General features: G+C 44.9%; 1 protein-coding gene across 1 annotated transcript in view; it reads left to right on the top strand.

Moving 5' to 3' along the window:
• Nucleotides 1-15,414, top strand: part of RRP12 (ribosomal RNA processing 12 homolog) — an 86,236-nt gene that overhangs the window by 8,694 nt on the left and 62,128 nt on the right. The window contains exons 4-7 of the mRNA XM_068258137.1: nt 2,510-2,586; nt 2,989-3,094; nt 3,836-3,952; nt 4,084-4,222. Coding sequence (XP_068114238.1) covers nt 2,510-2,586; nt 2,989-3,094; nt 3,836-3,952; nt 4,084-4,222 — 439 coding nt within the window. The remainder of the gene's footprint in view (nt 1-2,509; nt 2,587-2,988; nt 3,095-3,835; nt 3,953-4,083; nt 4,223-15,414) is intronic.

The raw sequence follows: 15,414 nt of genomic DNA, 5'->3' as shown, positions 1-15,414 counted from the left end.
ATGACTATGGTAGGATTAGAGTGTGAGCCCCTCTGAGGACAGCCAGTGACATGACTATGTACTCTGTAATGTGCTGCAGAAGATGTCAGTGCTATATAAATACATAATAATAATATGGTAGGACATTAGACTATGACTATGGTAGGATTAGAGTGTGAGCCCCTCTGAGGACAGCCAGTGACATGACTATGTACTCTGTAATGTGCTGCAGAAGATGTCAGTGCTATATAAATACATAATAATAATATGGTAGGACATTAGACTATGACTATGGTAGGATTAGAGTGTGAGCTCCTCTGAGGACAGTCAGTGACATGACTGTACTCTGTAATGTGCTGCAGAAGATGTCAGTGCTATATAAATACATAATAATAATATGGTAGGACATTAGACTATGACTATGGTAGGATTAGAGTGTGAGGTCCTCTGAGGATAGTCAGTGACATGGCTATGTACTCTGTAATGTGCTGCAGAAGATGTCAGTGCTATATAAATACATAATAATAATATGGTAGGACATTAGACTATGACTATGGTAGGATTAGAGTGTGAGCTCCTCTGAGGACAGTCAGTGACATGACTATGTACTCTGTAATGTGCTGCAGAAGGTGTCAGTGCTATATAAATACATAATAATAATATGGTAGGACATTAGACTATGACTCTGGTAGGATTAGAGTGTGAGCTCCTCTGAGGACAGTCAGTGACATGACTATGTACTCTGTAGTGTGCTGCAGAAGATGTCAGTGCTATATAAATACATAATAATAATATGGTAGGACATTAGACTATGACTCTGGTAGGATTAGAGTGTGAGCTCCTCTGAGGACAGTCAGTGACATGACTATGTACTCTGTAATGTGCTGCAGAAGGTGTCAGTGCTATATAAATACATAATAATAATATGGTAGGACATTAGACTATGACTCTGGTAGGATTAGAGTGTGAGCTCCTCTGAGGACAGTCAGTGACATGACTATGTACTCTGTAATGTGCTGCAGAAGATGTCAGCGCTATATAAATACATAATAATATGGTAGGACATTACACTATGACTATGGTAGGATTAGAGTGTGAGCTCCTCTGAGGACAGTCAGTGACATGACTATGTAGTCTGTAATGTGCTGCAGAAGATGTCAGTGCTATATAAATACATAATAATAATATGGTAGGACATTAGACTATGACTATGGTAGGATTAGAGTGTGAGCTCCCCTGAGGACAGTCAGTGACATGACTATGTACTCTGTAACGTGCTGCAGAAGATGTCAGTGCTATATAAATACATAATAATAATATGGTAGGACATTAGACTATGACTATGGTAGGATTAGAGTGTGAGCTCCTCTGAGGACAGTCAGGGACATGACTATAGACTCTGTAATGTACTGCAGAAGATGTCAGTGCTATATAAATACATAATAATAATATGGTAGGACATTAGACCAGGACTATGGTAGGATTAGAGTGTGAGCTCCTCTGAGGACAGTCAGTGACATGACTATGTACTCTGTAATGTGCTGCAGAAGGTGTCAGTGCTATATAAATACATAATGATAATATGGTAGGACATTACACTATGACTATGGTAGGATTAGATTGTGAGCTCCTCTGAGGACAGTCAGTGACATGACTATGTACTCTGTAAGATGTCAGTGCTCCCATCCTTGTAGTAGACCATGAAGCATCTGTGTAAAGTACCGTAATCGCAAGCAAAAATAGTAGTGTTTTTTCACGAGCCTCTGAGTGTGGGACACTGTTGTCTTCTTCAGTACAGTTTGTTTGTGTTTCTTTTCCCAGCACCTTATTGCTTTTAGACTTTCTGTGACTACCTTGCTTGTTTGGCTTGAATTCTGCCTATCCCAGCCTTTGGCCTGTTAATCGACTTTGTTTGAACTCCTCCTGTTCTGACTTTGGCTTGTTATGACCCTTGATTGTCCGCCGTATGACAATGTACCTTCTATCAGCCTGCGACCCGCCTCTGCTCCTCCTGTAGCACCTGTTTTATCTCTGCGGTGGTGTGACAATCCCAGTGGTCATTATCTAGTGGCTACAAAGAGTCACTTGGAGTTGCAGACCATAATCGCTTACAGGGTTCTCTGGTGAAGACCCCCTAGTCACTTAGACTGTATCTTGGGAGAGCCCACAGCTTGTGCAGGGGATCTATGCTGTGCCTGCACAGAACAGGTCATTAGAATGGCAATGAATATCCCTTCGTCAGTTTGGTATGAGCCTCCTCGGTCTGTTTCTCGAGCCCACACGTCGTGTTGTGAGCGGGCGTATCCTTGTGTCACGTACGGAAGTATTCGGCATCACATTGTTCCCGCTCCTTTGTCGGGAATCACTCATGCTCCTTTAATATAGCCTGTGTGCGTAGCTGTAGACCGGAGAAGCAGGAATGGGAAATGGTTATGTGTTTCCTGATTTTAGAAATGGACCAATCAGCAGCTGCTGCTAGAGAGCGTTCCATGTGATATGTGGTTATACAGATCTTGTCTTGTGTCCTCAGATGACCACGCTGGAGGCTGTGGAGTCACCGGAGTCCCTGGCCGCCGTGGCCTACCTTCTCCACATGGTCCTTAAGAGGTTAGTGTGGCTTCCCGTGTCAGTGTAATTATACTTTAGTGTGCTTAAAATGGCTTAAAAAGAGGCACAGATCAATGGTCACATTTGACACAGTGGTAGTGCATTTTATGTATCATTTTCTTCCTCTCTATATTGTTTGTTTTCAAGGAAAAAAATTACAGATCACTTTACAGTCGGGGGTGTTTCTCCCTCTCTGCTGCTCACCTGACTATAAACTAACTCTGCATTGGAGGAGGCGTATAATTATGTGGATGGAGAGGGGTCATAATTATACCTCATGCAGATCAGCACACGCAGCAGCTGGTTTACTATCATTAGCACTTGTAAGCTGTACACACACTAGCAGATCAGCGGGGCGGATGAATGACTCTTACTGCAGTAATAACCGGTGGTGAATTTCAGGGTCCCGGGCCCCGTCCTCATTAAGAAGTTTTCTGACACATCTAAAGCCTTCATGGACATCATGTCTTCCCAGGTGTTCAGCGGCAGCACCTCCGCCCTCCGATGGGTAAGTAGCGTTGTTGTTATTTATGTTTTGCCTTTAACAGAGGCACAAGTGCCATAACTCAGAGTGAGATTTCATTTCTAGTCTGAGTTGTAGATATGTGAATCCCGTCTGATTCTACAACCCTGGGAGATCTTATAATTTGGTTTAATTCGAAAGAGATATGCAGAGCCGTTAAAGGACACCTGACATATGGAGGCTGCCACATTTATTTCCTTTTAAGCAATACCAGTTGCCTGGCAGCCCTGCTGCTCCCATGCCTCTAATACATTTAGCCATAGACCCTGAACAAGCATGCCGCAGATCAGGTGTTTCTGACATTATTAACAGATCTCACAAGATTAGCTGCATGCTTTTTTTTCAGGTGTGTGATTCAGACACTAATGCAGCCAAAGATGCCAGGACTGCCAGGCAACTGGTATTGTTTAACAGGTAACTTGGCAGCCTCCGTATCCCTCTCACTTCAGTTGTCCTTTAAGTGATTCAGGGATGGCACAGAGGGAGGGGCTCAGGAGTGATCACATGAGCAGTGTGGAGGTGTGGCTTAGCTGCACATTTGGTTTACTGCAATAGTCTGACTTCACAGCAGACTTCCTGAGGCTGGGAATTCTTCACCTTCAGTACACACATCTGTTGGAGGATATAACCATAGATTTGCCTCCACAGATCCCATCAGGCAGCAGCTCCTGCAAAGTCAGTACCAGTAAGCTTAGCGGTGGCCACTAAATGACTTGTGTTTTGTAGATTGTCTCCTGCTTGGCTGTCTTACTCCGGAAACAGGACCTGTCTGCCTGGAGTTACCCCTCTACCCTGCAGGTGTACCAAGGCCTGCTGTGCTTCACTGTCCACACAAAGCCCAAGGTAAGGAGCAGGCCGAGTGCTTCACCACGAGAATACTCCGCCCTGTTATATGTGCTGTCACATTCTACTTCCTGTCTGTGAGACGGTACTTCCTGCCTATGAGACGGTACTTCCTGTCATTTTTTTCTCAGGTGCGAAAAGCAGCTCAGCTTGGCGTTTGCTCGATCCTGAAGGGCAGCGAGTTCATGTATGCTGGCTCCGGCCCCGCCCACCATCCGGCTGCCCAATCCACAGCTAAATTCTGTATCCAGGAGATCGAGAAGTCAGGAGGTAAGAGAGAGATCCTGGGAAATGGATGAGCTGAAGCCTCGGACTGCACCGATGGGGGGGGGGGGGGGGGGGGGGAGAGTCCATAGGCTGTGTTAGGGGTCATGCACATTGGTTATAATTCATAAAGGACCAGTCGGTAGTGCGGGAAAACACCGTTCTTCTCCGCAAGCGGTGCTAAAGACTTCTGGGTGGTCATTCATAAAAAAGTTGCCTGTTGCGATACAAGTGCGGAGGTTTTCTGGAGGAAGCTGGCGGTAGCGTGGCGGAAGACATGCGGAAACATAAAAGCTGCCCGATTCCCTCCGTGCGCTCCTCTGTCTGATGCTGCTTGGGAGGTCCCTCCCATTCATTTACACGTAATCCGCCCGCCTATCGCTACTGTCGAGCAAGCTGTATTTTCCTTCCGCATACCGCTTGCTCTAATCTTTATGAATGGACGTGTTTGTAACTTTTTCTAGATAAATCTAGAAAAACTCTGCACAAGGCGGAAATGTATCGCTCTGTCAGCTTTTCATGCGGAAAGAGCCTTTATGAATGGGGATTTTGCAGAGTGGTCGGGAAAGTCACCGGTATTAAGCATCTCCGCATGCGGAAATGCTTTATGAATGATAGCCATTGTCGTGGTGTTTACATAGATTATTCAGCTACCATTCTGCTGGCTTTCTGTGACCGCTGTGCCTCCTGGTTGCCAGGAAAAGTGAAAAAAAAAAAGTTATGACATAATGAATTGTAGGTGAAGTACAGATAATTATTAGAACATTATTAGCGCAGAAAAGTCTCATATTTTTAGTTTTATCACTTTATTTAATAACATTGCATCATTCTCTGACATTTGCAGTTTACAAACCAACACTGTATTTAATACTATGAAACTGAGCAGAGCTAATGACCATTTGAACTCCCCTGCAGTAAAACCTTATCGGAAGTTGTCTTTCACTGTTTCTTTGATGTAAACGTGCTTCAGAAAATAGCTGTCCAAGTTGGGTCGGAGAGCTCAGAGCAGCTCTTTTGTATAGATAACTGAAGTTTCTTAACTCTTCCTGTGCTGGAAACCATATGGGACATATCTTTCCTACTAATGTTCCATTTCCTAGCTGTACTACACATACAATCCATTGTCTCATAAGTTTTTTTTCCCTTTAGATTCCCTTTATAGTGGAGCTGAGCTCTTGCACAGGCCAGAAGGAAACAGAGAGAAATTCACCCTGTATGTATTTAGAGAGCTTAGTCTGGCTTATTCCCCCTTCATTTGTGACTAATCACAGGTTGTAATTTGATCTGTCAGCTGACTGCCATGGCAGAGCAGCTTATTTGTAAACACAGGATGTTAACCCTATGTCTGCTCCCATGAAAGCAGGAAGCAGACACACTGCAGATTTATTGCAGGATTTGTATCGGCTATAACAGACTTTTTTTCTGTAAAGGTTATTATGCTGTTGCTGATCTTTTAGAGCAGAGGGGAAGTTCTGAGTTCAGGTCCGCTATGCTAGGTCAATGCCACGCTAAGCATTTCCAGTTGATGATCATTTTAACCTAATTTATGCAAATGAATGCAGCTTGGGGGATGGGCCAGTGAGGTGCAGCTGCGTTTGATTGGTCTATCGCTATGATGGGCATGACATGTACCATCCCTGTACATGAGCAGCATCTTCCCCAGCATGCTCTCTGCTGTGCGTTTCTGGACAATGTGCACCGAAGCCCGCGTGTTCCGTAGAAAATGGCAGATCTGGGCAATAGCATGTGCATTATCTTATTTACATTCATGTTATGCTGTGTGAATGAGGCCTTAAAGTTCCTACAAACACACAATGACTGTCACCCGCACGGATCAGGACAGTCGACAGTTTAGGGTCCAAGTGCTGTATAGACATGTCACTAGCCTACAGCCTAACGGCACATTCTGTTGTTATGGAGGGGAGTGGCTAACAATGCGACGCATGACGGAGCAGCTTAGGGTGGGCGGGGGTAGGAAGTGGAACATTGCGCTCACATGAGATGATGCGGATCTCTGTTCTTTTATCGCGGCTGCTGTACACACTCCAGATACTCTGCAGGGGTGGCGCGACTGGCCATGTTTGGTACAGACTGTGCTTCAGGCTTAATTGCTTGGGTTTTTTGGGGGGTCATTTTCATTTGTCCGCTGTCTGTACGGTCTACTCTAGTATTGTCTTAGAAATCCAGTGGTTTGTTTAGGTGCTTTTAGCTTAGTGGCGTATAAACGAAAAACATGCAGATCTCATTTCTGATATGTCCCACCTTCATGGAGGACGGGAGTGGACCAATGGCATCCGTTGGGGAAAAAGTGGCATAGTAGAATATTGGCAATTCTACACCTAGCTACTGTAAGCTCTACACCTAAAACTACCTGTCCCTTCTTGCCATAATCCGGGTTATGGCTATTGCCAGGACCAAATTACAGGGCTGTGGAGTTGGAGGAGGAGTCTGAGTCGGGGCAATTTTGGGCACCCGGAGTTGGAGTCGTGGTTTCATAAACTGAGGAGTCGGAAGATTTTTGTACCGACTCCACAGCCCTGCCAAATTATACACCAGGTGCTGCTGTAGCCCTTAATGAGCATGACCGTCCATGGCGATGCCCAAACTATCTGTTACCGGCCAATGAATTTTCAAAATGGAGCCCAAACCTTGCTATAGGATAGCGTGTCCAGTCCCACAATGCACCACCCTGACCTGACACTGGTGGACAGCAGATGCATTGCCACGGAACGGCACGAGTCCCTTCCGGGTGCATCGGGACCCCCTGAGTGGTGCAGCGTCTCCGTACAATGTGGATTTGCTGCCACTCAAGCATAGAATGAGCCCTTCTACAGCCTGTAAGCTGAAATGGGTTTCTATTCTGCGGATCGCGGTGCGTTGCTGAACACGTCTGTATGTTACAGTAACACCCCCATTATCCGGCAGCAATGGGGATTGGCTGATAAGTCTAGTTTCTGGTTGCTTGAGACACAATGTTAAAAAAAAAAAAAAGGCCTAGCTAAATAACAGTACTTTACCCCACAGTGTACACTTCCCATAAACTCTCTGTCTAATTACAGTATTAGTAATTGAAAACAAATTAAGACAAAAGACAGCTTTATTACTGATTAAAGAAGTGTAAAATTAGATTTATGCACCCTGCAAGGCCAGGATTGTGTTTTTCCGGTTGCTTGAGACTTCTGGTTAACTGAGTTCTGGATAACGGGGGTTTTACTGCATTAGGAGATATTTGTTGTTTTATCTGCTGATTGCTGCACGTTGTTCACACATCTGTATGTTATTCGGAGACGTGTTGTTTATTAGGAGATATTTGTTATTTGTTAGAGAGATGTGTTATTCATTAGGAGATATTTGTTGTTAGAGATATGTGTTCATAGGAGATATTTGTTGTTAGAGATATGTGTTATTCATAGGAGATATTTGTTGTTTGTTAGAGACGTGGTGTTTATTAGGAGATATTTGTTATTTGTTAGAGAGATGTGTTATTCATAGGAGATATTTGTTCTTTGTAAGAGATATGGGGTTTATTTATAAGGAGATATTTGTTGTTTACTTGCTGATTGCTGCACATTGCTGTTCACCACATATGTATATTATTAGGAGATATTTGTTGTTTGTTTATTAGGAGACATTTGTTGTTTCTCTGCAGATTTCTGCACGTTGCTGATCACATATCTGTATGTTATTAGGTGTTGTTAGTATTATTAACAAAAGTTTGCTTTCTTAAAACAGAAAGAATTTGCGATAATTCAGGTTGGAGTGAGCTTGAGATATTTCCCAGAGCATCACTGCTGAATATATGCAAATTAACCATTGTTACCCTTAGAAGCTAAACACACCTCCAGAACCGCTGGAATGCAATGATGTGTCAGCTTGTTAATTTGTACAGAGGCATAATAATCCAACATGCATACAGACTGTTTCATAGTTACATAGTTATTTTGGTTGAAAAAAGACATACGTCCATCGAGTTCAAGCAGTATAAAGTACAACACCAGCCTGCTCCCTCACATATCCCTGTTGATCCAGAGGAAGGCGAAAAAACCCTTACAAGGCATGGTCCAATTAGCCCCAAAAGGGAAAAATTCCTTCCCGACTCCAGATGGCAATCAGATAAAATCCCTGGATCAACATCATTAGGCATAACCTAGTAATTGTAGCCATGGATGTCTTTCAACGCAAGGAAAGCATCTAAGCCCTCTTTGAATGCAGGTATAGAGTTTGCCATAACGACTTCCTGTGGCAATGCATTCCACATCTTAATCACTCTTACTGTAAAGAACCCTTTCCTAAATAAATGGCTAAAACGTTTTTCCTCCATGCGCAGATCATGTCCTCTAGTCCTTTGAGAAGGCCTAGGGACAAAAAGCTCATCCGCCAAGGTATTATATTGCCCTCTGATGTATTTATACATGTTAATTAGATCCCCTCTAAGGCGTCTTTTCTCTAGACTAAATAAACCCAGTTTATCTAACCTTTCTTGGTAAGTGAGACCTTCCATCCCACGTATCAATTTTGTAGCTTGTCTCTGCACCTGCTCTAAAACTGCAATATCTGTCCTGTAATGTGTTGCCCAGAACTCAATTCCATATTCCAGATGTGGCCTTACTAGAGAGTTACACAGGGGCAATATTATGCTAGCATCTCAAGTTTTTATTTCCCTTTTAATGCATCCCAAAATTTTGTTAGCTTTAGCTGCAGCGGCTTGGCATTGTGTACGATTATTTAACTTGTTGTCAATGAGTACTCCTAAGTCCTTCTCCAAGTTTGATGTCCCCAACTGTATCCCATTTATTTTGTATGGTGCTAGACCATTGGTACGTCCAAAATGCATGACCTTACATTTATCAACATTGAATTTCATCTGCCATGTATGTGCCCATATAGCCATCCATATTGTTTGATCCTCATCAGTGCATGGCATGGATTAATATGGCTCTATGTTAGTATTAGTATTAGTTAGTTAGTTAGTATTATTAGGAGATATTTGTCTGTTTTTTTATTAGACGATATTTGTTTTTGTATTAGGAGATAATTGTTTGTTTTTTAGGAGATATTTGTTGTTAGGAGATATTTGTTGTTAGGAGATATTTGTTGTTTTGTTTATTAGGTGGTGGTAGTATTATTAGGTGATATTTATCTGTTTTATTAGGAGATTGTAACAAACATCGGAGAGGTGGCCGTGGTGAACAGCACGACCACCGCGGCTGCCTCCAGTTCCCTGTTTAGCAATGTTTCCGTGCCTCAGGCGTCTAGCACGCCGAGCACGAGTCTGTCAGTTGCACATAGAGTAGCTTTGTCGCGCGCGCGCACAGACAGGACCTTGATGCGGGGAGGAGGCGCGTCAGCTGACCGGCCGGTCAGCTGACGTCAGATGAGACGCTCGACGATCCTCATTGGCTTACAGGAGGGGCCGTGCCAGAAGGGTCTCCTCTGCTTCATAAGCCTTGCTGTATCACTCACAACTTGTCTGCTGTTGCGAATACTTGGTGTTAGCGCTCAGACCCTTAGATAGTTCCGGTGTGCTTTGATCCGGGAGGAAACCGGGGATTTCACACAAGATAGGAATTGTTTGATAGCCTTAAAGATTATTTATTACTGTGTTACTATATGTGTATGACTCTGGCTCGTTCTGACTACTCTTCTGCTCAGTGAACTGTCCTAAAAAAGGCGGAAAACTCTGCCGCCTAGGAGTAGCTAGAGGTACTACCCTAGGTGAGCCAGTGTTACCTCTACTTGATAATCGGTTACTACCCCCTTGTTCTATTTCCTGGGAAGATCAGGTCCGGTCTACCCAGGAATTTATAGACTCGGGTTCTGCCGCCAATTTTATAGATTATGATTTTGTTAAGAAATTGGGGATTCCCCTGCTTCCCTTAGACAGACAGATTGTCCTCACTGCAGTGGATGACTCTCCACTTCAAAAGGGCCATCTCCTGTCTCAGACTCCAAGTTTGTTATGCCATGTGGGGGTATTGCATAGAGAACAAATACAATTCTTTGTGCTTAAAATGACCACTTCTACAGTAATCCTTGGAATGCCGTGGTTGCAAAAGCATTCTCCTCAGATTGGAGCTCCGGCCAGTTGCTTAGCTGGTCCTCCTATTGCCATCATCATTGTATGAAGAAAGTTGCTGTTTGCACCACCAGGTGTCGGCAGACAAACTTCCTCCACACAGAAGTTTTGACTGCCCCATTGAGTTAAGGCCTGGTTGTATGCCCCCTAGAGGTCATTTGTATAACCTGTCCGCTCCTGAAAAACTCGCTATGCAGGACTACATTAAAGAAAAAAAAAAAAACAGATGTGCAATCTTGCGCTGCTGGGACGGTAGTCACGGGTGGCCGGATGGGGGGTCACACTTTTAGCTGCTCCTTTGTAGCCCGGCTGTCAGAGAGGCTTAGTCAAGAAAACAAAAGTGGAGACAGAAGGAGCGCTCCATAGTGTAACAACGCTTTATTAGGATAAATTGCGCAAATAAAATTTCACTTACTAGAAATAAGTTGAATACAGGCATATCAAATCTTTAAAATCCTTCCTTGGTAGGTGCACCCCAAACTACCCCAAATAACCTGATCTGACGAAGGCGTGGAACGCCGAAACGCGTAATAACGCAACCAGCACACGGTTCCTTTCCCCTTGGGGGAGCATCCAGGGTCGCATTCCACCTGATCCTCTCGACTCCGATGGCCACGGAAGTTTGGGGTGCACCTACCAAGGAAGCATTTTAAAGATTTTATATGCCTGTATTCAACTTATTTCTAGTAAGTGAAATTTTATTTGCGCAATTTATCCTAATAAAGCGTTGTTACACTATGGAGCGCTCCTCCTTTCTCCACTTTTACATTAAAGAAAACCTCGCCAAAGGTTTTATCCGTCCTTCTAAGTCTCCGGCCGGAGCAGGGATCTTTTTTTGTTAAAAAAAAAAAAAAGACTGTGGGCTTCGCCCATGTATAGATTATCGAGAACTGAATAAAATTACCATAAAGAATCGTTACCCACTCCCGCTAATTGACGACCTGTTCTCCCAGGTTACTTATGCATGTGTCTTTTCTAAACTCGATCTGAGAGGGGCATACAACCTGGTACGCATAAGGGAGGGTGACGAATGGAAAACTGCATTTAACACACCTGACGGGCACTAAGAGTACCTTGTTATGCCCTTCGGGTTTTGTAACGCTCCTGCTGTCTTCCAGGAGTTGGTCAATGAGATTTTCCGAGAAGTCCTGGGACGATTCGTCCTAGTATATTTGGATGACATACTGATTTTCTCACCCAGTCTAGCTAAACACAGGGAGCATGTGAAGTTTGTCCTGAACAAACTTAGACAGAATTCTTTATATGCAAAAATTGAGAAATGTCTTTTTGAGGTGTCGGAAGTTCCTTTCTTGGGGTATATCATTTCAACCTCAGGACTCTCCATGGACCCCAAAAAAGTAGCTGCCGTTTTGGAGTGGCCACAGCCCATGGGGCTGAAGGCACTCCAAAGATTTCTTGGCTTTGCCAATTATTACAGAAAATGTATCAAGAGATTTTCTTCTGTAGTGTCACCTCTCACTAACCTCACCAAAAAAGGAGCTGACACTTATAATTGGTCACCCGAAGCACATTCTGCTTTTTCATCTCTGAAGAATTTGTTTTGCTCCACCCCTATTTTGCGACATGTTGATGTCACTTGTCCCTTTTATAGTTGATTTGGACGCATCAGAGATTGGGGTCGGGGCTGTGCTGTCTCAACACTCAAGTTACCAGGGCAGATTGCATCCATGTGCTTTCTTCTCACGTAAATTCTCTCCCGCAGAGAGATATTACGATATCGGTAACCGAGAGCTGTTAGCCATTAAACTCACGTTTGAGGAATGGCGTCATTGGCTCGAAGGGGCAGAACATATGATTACAGTCTATACTGACCACAAAAACTTGGAATATATTGAAGGAGCCAAGAGGCTTAGTCCTCGACAGGCCTGCTGGTCATTATTCTTTTCGAGATTCAGATTTATTATTACTGATATGCCAGGGAGTGAAAATGTCAAGGCAGATGCCCTGTCTAGATGTTTTGAGCCCGAGACAGTACAGCCACCAACTCCCGAGAACATACTGCCCGAAAAAGTTGTCGTGGCAGCCACCGAGACCTGGGAAGATTGGTCGCTTACTTTAGGGCCTTATCAACAGGATATTCCCGAGGGGAAACCTGACGGAGTTCTATTTGTGCCACTTCATTTGCGGCTGCAAGTTTTACAATTGTTTCATGCACATAAAAATGCAGGGCACCCTGGGGTGGCCAGAACGCAGGATTTACTGTCTAGATGTGTGTGGTGGCCATCACTGGTCCTAGATTGTAGGGAGTTTGTCAGAAACTGTACAGTTTGTGCCAGGAATAAGCCATCCAGACAGGCTCCTGTGGGCACCCTTCTGTCTTTGCCAGTACCTGAGGAACCATGGACCCATTTATCCATGGACTTTGTGGGCGAACTCCCCAGGTCCAAGGGGAAAACGGTCATATGGATGATAGTCGACAGGTTCAGCAAAATGGCTCACTTTATTTCACTGGACGGACTCCCCTCTGCCCAGGAACTGGCGGATCTCTTCATTCAACACATTTTCTGTCTACATGGCATACCAGAAAATGTGGTGTCAGATAGGGGAGTCCAGTTTGTGTCCAAGTTCTGGAGAGCTTTTTGTCATCATCTCGGAATGAACCTGTCATTTTCCTCCGGCTACCACCCACAGACCAATGGGCAAACTGAGAGGGTTAGGCCTCGTTCACATCAGGGCCGTTTCTGTGCGCTTTCCACAGCGCACTGCCCTGTGCGTTCAGCAAGGTATTGATTTTTCCATGTAACTAAATGTAGCTGGTTTACATCTATGCGCTGCGCTGAGCAGCGCTACAGAAACGTAGTGTTGCAGGCATTTCTGTGCGTTGAGCTGGAAAGCGCACAGCAATGCAAGTGAATGGGTCCGCTTTTTTACCGCATAGAAGCGCGTACAAGCGCATAGAAGCGCATGCGTTTTTTACCCCTAATTGGAGAAAAAAATACATTTACATACAAAAACAAAGTTTTATTGACAACTGCTGCTGCTACAGTAAGCAAAACGTGCTTTAAAGAAGCGCAACGCACAAACGCGGACTAAAGCGCGCACAAGCGCATGCGTTTTTTACCATGCGCTTTAACACGTTTTTCAGCGCAGCAGATGTGAACGAGGCCTTAATCAGTCTTTAGAGCAGTTCCTTAGATGCTATGTGGCTGACGCGCAGTTAGAATGGGCAAAGTTCTTGCCATTCGCAGAATTTGCGCATAACAACCTGAAAAGTTCCTATTCATGTTTTTCTCCCTTTCAGGTGGTGACAGGGAGATCTCCAAAATTTTCTCCATTGCCAGTGGTGTCTTCTCCTTTCCCTGCTTTGGAGGAGTGGCAGGGAGCTTTTAAGGAGATTTGGACCTTGGTCAAAAGGAACCTGGAAAAGGCCTTCCAGACCCAGAAAAAGCAGGCTGATAGAAAGCGATCTATAGAGTGGGACTTTGTGCCCGGAGACATGGTGTGGGTTTCTACCCGACATCTGCCGCTGAAACAGCCATCAGCAAAAGGGTCCCAGATTTCTAGGCCCATACCCGGTGTCCAAAAAGATTAATAATGTCACTTATGTCATTTCATTACCACCAAGTATGAGAGGTGTTAAGTCATTCCATGTGTCTTTGTTGAAGCCGGCTGTGCATGTGGACATGTGGATTCCTCCTCCCCCCCCCCCCCCCCCTCTTGGCGGGTGCGTAACGCGGTACAGTAGTACAGTACCTTGCTCATTGGAAGGGGTATGGGCTTGAGGAAAGATCTTGGGTGCCGGGTCATCGTATGCATGCTGAGGAACTTAGGAAAAAGTTTCATGAGTTCCATCCTGAGAAACCAGGCAGGACGTGTCCGGAGTCCACGCCTCGGGGGGGGGGGATGGGGGGGTTCTGTAACAAACATCGGAGAGGCGGCCGTGGTGAACAGCACGACCACCGCAGCTGCCTCCAGCTCCCTGTTTAGCAATGTGTCCGTGCCTCAGGCGTCTAGCACGCCGAGGACGGGTCTGTCAGTTGCACATAGGGTTGCTTTGTCGCGTGCGCGCGCGCACAGACAGGACCTTTATGCGTGGAGGAGGCGCGTCAGCTGACCGGCCGGTCGGCTGACGTCAGAGGAGACGCTCGCCGCTCCTCATTGGCTAACGGGAGGGGGCGTGCCAGAAGGGTCTCCTCTGCTTCATAAGCCTAGCTGATTCACTCGCCACTTGTCTGCTGTTGCGAATACTCTGTGTTAGCGCTCAGACCCTTAGATAGTTCCGGTGTGCTTTGATCCGGGAGGAAACCGGGGATTTCACACAAGATAGGAATTTTTTGATAGCTATTAAGATACTTCATTACTGTGTTATTATTTGTGTATGACTCTGGCTCGTTCTGACTACTCTTCTGCTCAGTGACTCTGTACCTCTGCCCATCTGATCTTGCTGCTGACTCTGCTTGCTTATATCTTCCTGTCTCTGCCTCCTGATTTTGTACTGCATCTGTCTGTCTGTTGCCGAACCCGATCTGTCTGAACACTCTACTCTTACCAGAGGGCCCTTGACTCTGGTGAGGGGCACTATACTGTTAGTACCCACCAGCTCCTCTGGTGGGGTATTGCCAAAGCTATTAGTACCACTGTTGCCCACTCTACTCTCACCAGAGGGCCATTGACTCTAATGAGGAGCACTGTACTGTTAGTACCCACCAGCTCCTCTGGTGAGGTATTGCTAAGCTATCAGAACTACTGTTACACCAGCCCTTGACTCTGGTGAGGGGCTCTGTACTGTTAGTACCCACCAGCTCCCCTGGTGAAGTATTGCCAAAGCTATCAGTACTACTGTTGTACCATTCTACTCTCACCAGAGGCCCCTTGACCCTGGTTAGGGGCACTGTACTGGTAGTACCCACCAGCTCCTCTGGTGAGGTATTGCTAAGCTATCAGTACTACTGTTGCACCAATCACTCATTGCTATTTGTTGTCACATCAACTTCCTATATACCAGTATTATAGGTGATTCTGCAGATCACCATATAATCAGGTATATATCTGCATTATAGGTGATACTGCAGATCACCTAATAATAAGAATTCTGTTCTTTGCTGACACAAATCGTTACAGAGATATTTGTTGTTGTCTGTTTATTAGGCAATATTTGCTG

The sequence above is a fragment of the Hyperolius riggenbachi genome, chromosome 10 (assembly GCF_040937935.1).
Source record: "Hyperolius riggenbachi isolate aHypRig1 chromosome 10, aHypRig1.pri, whole genome shotgun sequence".
Lineage (NCBI taxonomy): Eukaryota > Metazoa > Chordata > Amphibia > Anura > Hyperoliidae > Hyperolius > Hyperolius riggenbachi.
Note: the sequence above shows the minus strand (reverse complement) of the source record. Positions and strands in the feature narration are given on the sequence as shown.